This window comes from Ischnura elegans, chromosome 1 (assembly GCF_921293095.1).
Source record: "Ischnura elegans chromosome 1, ioIscEleg1.1, whole genome shotgun sequence".
Taxonomy (NCBI): domain Eukaryota; kingdom Metazoa; phylum Arthropoda; class Insecta; order Odonata; family Coenagrionidae; genus Ischnura; species Ischnura elegans.
In genome coordinates, this window is record NC_060246.1 from 164,419,212 (window position 1) to 164,429,451 (window position 10,240).

At 40.0% G+C, this 10,240-nt stretch overlaps 1 protein-coding gene across 1 annotated transcript; it reads right to left on the reverse strand.

Moving 5' to 3' along the window:
* Positions 1 to 2,766: 2,766 nt before the first annotated feature.
* Positions 2,767 to 3,419, reverse strand: LOC124153974. The gene is made up of 2 exons (XM_046527432.1): positions 3,105 to 3,419; positions 2,767 to 3,018 (listed from the first exon to the last, which is right to left on the reverse strand). Exons 1-2 carry the CDS (start codon positions 3,263 to 3,265, stop codon positions 2,805 to 2,807), a joined length of 375 nt encoding a protein of 124 aa, XP_046383388.1. The 5' UTR covers positions 3,266 to 3,419; the 3' UTR covers positions 2,767 to 2,804.
* Between the last annotated feature and the right edge of the window lie 6,821 nt (positions 3,420 to 10,240).

Below are 10,240 nucleotides of genomic sequence, written 5' to 3' on the forward strand. Positions count from 1 at the left end.
AGTGTAACAGAAATGGCGGTGTACGGTTGCAGGGTTAACAATGTATTCCTTATTTTTGAAAAATGCTGCCAATTATCTCATTCAATTGAGGAGGCAAACATTTATTACCATTATCCTAGAGGTCAAGGGTCAACTCATGTTTCACTTGGTGAACAATGATCCAAATTCAGTCAATACCCAAAACTGACAAGCAAATTATGCCTATGATACTTAGTGGACTTAGCTAACTCACAAGAGTCTTAGCTACCTTTCCTTTGCCACAAGTTGAGGTAGAATTTCTAGTAGTGAATTTCAATTTTATCATGCAGGATGTTAATTATATATGTACACTCAATTTTGTAATCAACTGCCTTGGTGAGGCAAGAAGCAAGGAAAGAGAAAGTGAATAAAGGTTTGAAGGAAGTGCCCTTATTTTAGTGAACTGTTGCATTGCTGGAGATCTGAGTTATTTAGTGCATTTAGAAGAATCAGTATTTAATTTATTCAGTGGAATCACCATATTTTTTTAATGATTTACACATGACTGAGTAAAAGCTCATTGCCTGTCAAGATTATAGATGATAGGGACTGTCTGGGACTGATATGATGCTGTTTTCCACAGCGAGCACCTTTTTTTTCAGCGATATGTTATTTTTTCAGGGTCAAATTCTTGGATTACTGGGCTAGATAAATTGTGGAATGGACAGTAAAAATAGGCAAGAGTAATAATGCACATTTTTAATTGAAACTTGGACTATTTCTTAATTTTGTATGAGAAAAAGTTTGTTATTCTACTGCAGAGGGTCACAGCCCAGACAGCACAATCGCTTCTACACAAATTGTAAATCTCTTGTACAGTCGCAAATTGTTTTAATATTTGTAAAACCTTGGTATTACCACTGTATTCCAAAACCTTGCAAACAAAACAATTAAATTACCATTGCACTGCAGAGCAAAATATGAGCAATACTTTTTTTATGAAGCAATGTGGCACTGTTGGTGTAAACTAGGTATTCGTGCAAGTTCTTGTGCATGCCTACTTCAGTTAAAAGATTTAATTAGTTCTTTTCAGTCGTGACTCGAAACAAATAGAAAGTGCAATTGGCCACTCTCTAGTCTCTCTCCATCAAGAGGAAGTCAGGGAGTGTAATCGCTGAGAAAGTGGAAACGATACCCTAGGGCGGGTTCGTGGGGATACACTCCTGGGGCAGGGACTTTAAGCGCTAGCTTTTCTCCTCTGCACCCAGAAGGGGAAGGACAGGAAGGAACAAGGAAGGAGGTGCCGCCGCGATGAGAGCCCGACAATGCCTCCGGGGAGGGGATAGGGAAGGAAGGGAAGTGACGAGGAATCCCGCACCATCACAAAGGCGGGCGGGCCCTACTAACAGCGAAACCAAGCGAAACGCAATTAATATGCTACCAATCCTAGTGGATTTTCCTATGAGGAAGAAAAATCCATCGATCGAATCGGTAGATGGTGAGCGCAGAGACAGAGTATGAGGGCTCAGGGGAGCCCTTCGAGGCTACAACACACCGGGGCCAGGAACCAAGCCCGTGGCTTATACGCCCGATCACCCGAGGAGGGGCTGGAGAGGAAGGAAAAAGGAAAGAGGCGCCGTCACGATTGGAGCCCTCTGGGAAAGGATAGAAGCGGAAGGGAGGGACGGGGAAAAACACCTTAACGCTACGGAGCGACTAAGCTGAGACAATGAGAATGATTTGAAGAAGAATCTGAAAAACATGGAAAGGACAATCACTTATTATCACTATAAATGAACTTACATAAAAAAAAGGCCAACTGCAAACTCCATGACAAGCAGACTTTCTTTGCCCTTTTGTCACGGCACATGTGCTTAGGGCCAATGATCTTTATCAGTGGCCTTATGTGCACTATTCACTGCAGCCATAGCCACAGCTATCTCCTCCAACACCTCGCTATGGCGTTTATGTGAGAATGCCACCTCATGGCCAGATATAAGCTGAAAATCTGCAAAACGAAGAGTAAGATATTAGTATGCAAGAAAGAAAGGAGGTTAGGATGAACATTAACATAGACAGCATAAGCTTCAAGAGTTTTCTTACCTGGGAAACCAAATTACCAATGATGGAAAAAGCAAAAAACAAATGGTCATTAAAAATATCGCAGGCAAAGAGGGTTTTCTACAAAAAGAAGAATCTAATTGCAGCTGAGAGTAAAAGCATAGAGGTAAGGAAACAATTCATCATAAGCTACATAAGGAGCATGTTTCTCAATGGAGGCAAGACTTGGATGTTGGCAGGGAAAGATAACTCAAGAGTTGAAGCATTTCACCCGTGGTGCCGTAGAGTGATGAAGATGAAACAGGCCGACCGAGTAAGCAATGACGAAAGACTAATAAGAGTGGGGGACAGGAGTAGTCTTCTGAAAGCCTTAAGGAGAAGACAGGACAACTTAGTTGGCCACATTATGTATGAGTCATGACGGTCGAATGAAAACAAGTGTATCAAAGGTGGAAGGCAAGAAGGGCCAAGGATGATCTTGAATGAGTTACAGTCCCCTTCAAAAGATTTAGGACAAAATTTGTGGCACCACAATTGCTCCTAGAGGAAATTTAGGTTCCCTTACTACTTTTTTTGTCATTGGTTATGAATGTTAAATATTTTGTTTGGGCATGAAGATATATGCGCTCAAAGGGAGAAATAAATCGCATAATTTATCATTGTTTCCACTTATGCTGGGTTTAACGATTATGCCACGTGCATTTGCTGCGTACTTGCCCGAGTTTTCAATGTTGTTTAGTATTTTAGATATTGCTGCTGACAGATATTTTAGATAGCTGCCAATGTCAGCAGTTGCAGTGGCCCAGTAGAGTACACATGCTGCTGTGACAGTGATGATTGATAGATCGAGTCCCTGTTGTGGAAACGTTCAAGACTTTTTTCAGCTTGTTCACTGGTTTTGTACACACACGCCTATCCAGACACTCCATCGGCACCCCCATTCCTTTGGCATTCAAGTGTATGCCTTCGGAATGGCGACGACACCCCATCCCCATCCACCTGCAATGAAGAGCGGGAAGGATTCACATTATAATGAGAACGACTTTATATGGAATTACAGTTACATAGCAGCGTATGATACTCACTTCTCGAAGCAGGTGTCGTCCACCCCACCGTGGCGAAGGAAGGGAGTGGTGATATCAATTACTCTCACCCTCCCTGCGAAAGAAGTCACTAATCCGATGAATAGGTCACGACTGGTACAGTGCAAAAGCATAAGGAACATGGAATATCTTACATCGCTCATATCTCCTCAACTATCCCCCCAGTGCCAAAACATGTCTGCGATAAATGACATTACCCCACATGGCTGGCGCGGGAGGGATGGTGAGGAATGTGACTCCCGGCGCCAGGAGCCGCATTATCAGCCGATGGAGGGCACCTCGGAGGGAATGATATTCGCAATTCTGGAATTAGGGAAGAAAAGGATGAACTTTTTTATTGCCAGGTAAACAATGCACCACCTAAAATTGTCAATGTTCATTGTCACAGCAAACTTACATTGCAGAGATCGTTCGAGCCAATAAGGACGATCAGGGGCCTCGAAAAAAATCCATGAAAATCTACCGCCTTCGTCAGCTCAACCACCTTGTGGCCGGAGACGCACATCCTGATCTGGGAGGTGTGAACTTGTGGAAAAAAGTATTGTGGATATATGTCACGAAAATTAACAAACACCATTAACCGGTACGTATTCCATCAGGCTGTTAGAATGTACCTACCTCCCTCCCACTCCCACCCCAGGTGTGCCCCCAACCGCACCATGTTCGAATCGCTGAGCAAATCAAGTGGATCGAATAATTCGAGTCGAAGTTATAATCTATCCAAGTGTTATTCGATAGATGCCTTTTTCAGACTTATTTACATAGTTACGGGGATAAAAGTTTTAACAGATTGCTAGGACAGCAATGTTCTCTATATGAATATGAACTATTTTGATAAGTAACTTTTCCTAATGAAAATATATCGAAATGAAATAATATCAATAGGTCTCATTTTCTCCTTTGTTACTGACAGTACCTGTCCTGTTTGTTTCTTTTGCTTATGGGAGTAAAAGGCACCTCTTGATATCCCCCATTCCCACGCATAGCTTTGGAATTGCCAATATTTCAGATGAACTTGGCTAAAATCTGATCACCTTTTAATAAAATCACTATTGTTCATTGCAGAACCTCGATCAAATGGCATTATTAATAGCTTCACTGTCAGGATTACGGCTACCAAATTTATTAATCGCAAAGTTTCTGCATTAGTTAAGCAAAACATGTACCACAACTGGAGAAATCTTACACAGGAACCTCAAGCACTGACGGTTGTCTCCAGATGAGCCCCTGGTCGAGGAATGGATCGGGAAAGGGTCGTGCTCAAGCTTTTAACACCAATTGCTTTATAAAGAATGACGTAAATCAAAAATATCAACTGGCTGGATTTTACCAATCTTTGAATTGATGACTTATTATGATTATGCAATGACATATTACTTGTACTATCTATTTTAAAATGGCTAAGATGATAAAAAATGAAGTACCAACATGATTTGACAACATGATAATTGTAATGGAAAAAGGCATCACGGGCCAAAACCTACGTTGATTTGTATGATAAAGAAAGACTCAAATGAAGCATTACATTAACTGTGGGAGGTTGATGAGTAGTGCACAAAAAAGGGTGATCCCTTCCTCGTGCACTACTCATATTATCTACATACTACTCTGCTATGATATTCCCTCCCCCTTCAAAATAATTGGCTAGCAGTTATTTGGATATGGGATGCTCTCCAGAGGAATGGAATGCATTCCTGGAATGCCATATGAGAATGCGATCTTTGGAATCATTAAGGATTCCGCATCAAGCATTCCATTCTTAATGAAAAATAAAGTTTCCATATTTTTAGTTCTGGCACTGCACAAAAAGCTAGAGCCAGAAAACATTTAGTCTAATCCTTTTTGATGGGTAGTTTGAACCTGCAATATCTATCTAGGTATCAAGCAAGACTAGCCAAGAAAAGATAGCAGGAGGGGGAGGAATGAGAACATTTTTGGGTGGTTCCTTTGAATGGGGTACACTTTTGGCTACAGGTGAACTTTAAACAAGGCGTACATTTTCGAATACAAGCGAAATAAAAGACATTTTAATCAATTTTTGAATCAATCAACAACCAATTTTTCTGGTCAAACAATCAAACGATGTGTTACATAAGCGATGCAGCTAAGCTAGCCACAAGGAGACCTATAAGTTATGCACAATAAAGGAGTTTCGGGATGCCTTAGATACCCTTTCTCGGTTTGCAGGAGAGGATTATCCTGACCTTTCTTCAGTGTGTGCCCCATTCACATCAGGGGTCCGCAGTCAAATGCTGGTTGGTGTAGCGGAATAACAAATTTAGAACTTATTGTGCAGTTGGCAAATTGGACATTCTTTACGTGTAGTTCTACAACTACAAATTTTAAGTGGAGTTCTATCATTATTTTTAAAGCAGTTTGTGTGGAAAAGAATATCCTAAGACGACGACATGAAAGCATTTCAGAACCAGTGAACACAGTGCACATGAAAATAGCACAATGGAAGTACATTCAGGCACACATTCTTATTGATTAATCTTTGTGAGAATATCATAGTCACGTTGAATCGAAATCAGGTTAGGTTATCATGAAAAACTTAACAATTAATAACATACATTTGCGCGAAGATTAATGGAAAAGTCCAAGCTTATGATGCTATAAACATTAAACTCCAAGAAAAAAGGAGAAAAGTAGATAAACTTACTTATTATAGTCGTGCTGGTGGTCTTGAAAATCTAGAACAGTCAATACAATGCAAACCGGTCTCATTTCACTCAAGTTTCCCGGCAGACACCACGACAACCAGCACTTATCGCTGCTACCTTGTTCACCCAGTGCCAATCTGCCAATCATGCTCGTGGAGACGTCGAGAACTATTATGCTCCATATTTAAATGCTCTTTACGATGCGACAAACGTATTATTCAAAAGTTATCATACTTCGCTGGAGAAATTACTCATTTTATACTAAAAATCATTACCTTTTATCCTTATTGGACGTAAACTGCCCTTATTCAGTATTCCACCGCTGTATTTATGTCTAAATTTGATTTTCAATTCCTCCCAAATAAAGTTGGAATTATGCATTTTCTCAATTCATTATTTTTGGCGATGACCTCAACCCGTTTACGCCTAACATTATCGTATGGTTACGGTAAGAAGTTTCCTTGCAATATCCAGGGAGTAAAGTGTGGGTTAAATTTAACGCAAAGCTCTTTGGCGTCTAAATGCTGCCAGATAAGAAGACAACCGGTAATTTTTAAACTATATATTCGCCTTGGACCAGACAAATTCAGTCACATGCGTCGCAGTATGACTACACGTAAAAGACCCAGCTACGAAATCTTCCTCACATTTTCCGAAGCACGCAAAGCAATAACAGAAATATATGTAAAATTGACATGCAAATTACCATAATTTCGTTATGACCGCTTTTTCGACGCGAAAATTCCCGCGCATAAATAAGTCGATTCATGGGCGGATCTAGGTGGGAGGGCACAGAGGCACGTTCACCCCCCGGACCCTTACAAAATATGAAACATTTTTAATACGCTGCCATTATCAATGCGTTCTTTTTGTATTACGAGGTATCCTTGTGCCCCCTAGAACAAAATCGTGGGTACGGCCTTGCTTGCGTCCCCTCCAGAAAGAAATCCTGGATTCGCCCCTGAGTCGATTGATACAAATATTTTCAATCCAAATGTTGGAACTAAAAAACGAAATGAAAACGCCAAAGGGCACGTATTTATTAGTCTTCGAAATAAAGTTACTTTATCAATAATTGGAGAAAATTTACGACGATATTTACGTGCAATGTCAGAAAATTTAAGCGAAAGCCCTCACTCAATAATTTTCTCGATGTTTTGGATTAAAAACATACAATATTTAATAATTGAAAACTCAAGGTTCAGGTGGCTCGATCCTCCGCTTTCACTCACGCCAGTTGTGCCGAATAGGGAGGAATTTGCCCTTGAAATGGGCGTAGGAAGAAGAGACTGCGATGAATCGCTTCAAAAAATGGGGCTTAGCCGTAGCCACCTAGAGAGTGGCTCGGTGGCTATGTCTTAGCCGGTTATATCAATGCGTGGGCCGTAGCTGTTAATGGATTGGTAAATTGGTCTAAGTACTCAATAGTTGAAAGAAAAGGGGAAATGAGTTACATTTATGTGAATTCGTTATATTAGTAATCGTAAGGTAAATCGGCCTCATCAATGCTCGCAGTTTAATCTTGCCCATGAGTAACGTTTTTCCTCCTTAATATTTACGGAAATGGCAATAAATATGCAATGGATTTTTCTCGGACTTCTTAACGGGTCCATCGAAACGTCAACAGAAATGCAGTGTCCTACCCGAAAGGAATCCTTAGAACTGGCACGGGAATCAGAAAGATACGACGACTGAATGAACAAGTAAGAGGCATCGCACGGGTGTTTGGCAGCGTTTGAGAGAGTTAATTAATTACTTTTATCGTCATTAAAATTGGGACCGTAGCCCAGTGGTAGATTAAGGTACGGCCCACTCTCGCAATTAACATACATTGGAAGCATTGAAATCTTTCATGTGGCTTATCAATTAAAGGATTTTTCTTCCTTTCCGTTTAACCAGGCTAATAAACGGTGTAAAAATGATTGACGAGTACCACAAAGCCACTCGCATACGCATATAAAGCCTCAGGCGTAATATCGCTGAGAGGTATTGCACACCAAAAATGCACCTCGCATATTAATGAACCTCTTAAAACAACGATCTTAAACACTCCCTGCCATAGCCCGAAAAATTTCACGGGGAGAAGGAGGATGGGTTCATTAGGAGGGATTTCGGATACGACCATTCTCTACAGCATTTCGGTTGAGTCCCCTCCGCCAATACGACTACGACCTCAAACTACACTGGAAAACCATTACGAAAACACACGCCCGTAAATTAAACATGTGAAAAAGAGAAGTCGGGTGTGCCCAGAGCCAATCACCTTAGAGTTCGCGTGTGTGGCATATGAAGAGATGCTTCGGCCCTGTTTTCCTTACGACCTACCTGTAAAGCTCGACTGAATTGTGTTGGGGACATAGCAACTGGTCCACTTGGTCTCCCCGACCTCTCAATTACAACAAAATAAAATCCATCCTCTTATATCGCTTATAATTCATCTCCAGGGTTACCAAGTTGAACGCTCAAAATCCTGCTTCTTTAGTGAAAAACTGAATTTTAATGAAATTAATGACTATGTATGGAATTATAACGCGAGAATACTACCATGTCTATTCTTCAATCAAATTAAGAGCTAAAGTCAGGAAAATTCTGCTAAAAAGAATTTGAAAAGCGAATTAAAGAACCTCTCCATCGAAACATATGCTTTATTCACAGTCCTCACATTACCTTTGATTACTCCGCCTGTATTTTTACTTTAATCTCAAATAGAATAATAAGCGCTCTCGAAGATTAAACTTAAGTTAAGTATCTTTAGTCCGTCAAACGGTGATTTTTAGTTAAATATACCTCAATCAAAAATGCAAATACATGAGCACATAAAAAACATCCGCATCGAATCCTATGCTAATTTTCTTATCTTGGGTCATATATAGATAGACGAAGTCCTATAAGAGTGTGTGTATCCCATCCAGCATGCATATATATAGCAAATATATAAAGCACTAATAACAAGAGGAATAGTGATAAATTAAAAAAATATATAGCCCCCAAAGGAATACGCATGGGAATTAAGTGCCTTCATTCCAAAAAGAAAATCACTCTGCAGTTGCACTTTTTGTAAATCGAGGTTCAACAAGACTCTAAATAAATTTCGAGGCCTATTTTACGCTATTACCACAGACGTCCATGCAGAGGAATGCCTCGATTTCTGCCTGAATTTGATAAATCACATCATCATGAATGTAAACTTAAGTGGACGATCCTAATTACTCCTTATTTCCCCGTCAAACTCGGATATATATGTCTGTCAGCGACGCGAGTGGCGACTTTAGTAAACCCATTTAAATTCGCGATGGGTAACAACACGAAGCCGATTAGAAGATCCTCTTCCTAATATTCGAGGAAAAAAAATTGTGATTTTTTTACCTTGAATTATGACCTTCAGATAAAGGAGTATTGATTTAAGAATCAGATCCTTCATTCATACATACATTTTATGAAAAATCCCAAATGCCAAATCAGGAGTGAAAGCACTGCAGCGCGTAAGAAAAGTGAAATGTAACCGCTGCAAAAAAAACCATAACTGCATATCAAAGAGTCATTCAATTGTCCTTAGATCACAGTAATTGGAAAATCAGGCATTTTAGGGGGTCAAAGAAAAAGTTTCACTAAAGGTAATCACATACTACTTCACTGACTCATACTTCCAAGACTAGGGTTGACACCTTGCTTGTCCAGATACTCCACCTCATGCATCAATAACAAATGACCTCCGTATAGCCGTTGGTGGTGAACTGGTTTATCTGCAGACCTCGTCAATAACTTTTCCAACCAAAAACGCTATGGTAAGTCAGCTCGGATGCCAAGGTAGGGCAAAATAAACATCATAAACATTTGCCGCACGCATGAACCCTGGCGATCACAAGTTGACAATATCGGTGTATGCTGACTTGAGCATAATTGGAAACTTGGACATCATAGCAACCATGCTGCTTATGCCATCCCTTTGACATCGGTGGTTACCACCCCTGTGTCCTCATTAGGGCCTCGGTAGTTTTCTTTGATTGAAAAGTAGTCTTTTCATTTTCTCAAGACCTTTAACCGCGGTTGTGTCATTTTCACCCAGGTATTCAGAAGTTTATCAATCTTGAAATCTTTAAGCAAGCAAAACCCATGAAAAATTTAACATATGGACCCACATCGTGAGTTCAACAATGTTCTAATTTCTACTATTTAGTATTAGTGTAACTAAAATGAAAACCAGGAGTAAAAATATAATTATGAATTTTTCACCGGTAAATGAGACAAAAATTATCTCAAAATATTGATACTCTCAGCGGAAGCCATCAACATGGATGGCAGGATAAAACTCTGACTGGGCGCATAATAACAACATCGAAGAATAGCCTACCAAAAAGGGATTCAAAAAGCGCAGTTCTTCAAATTTTTATTAATTCAAACTAATTCTACACATACTTACAAAAAATAATATGCACACAGGTAAAAGAAAAATTA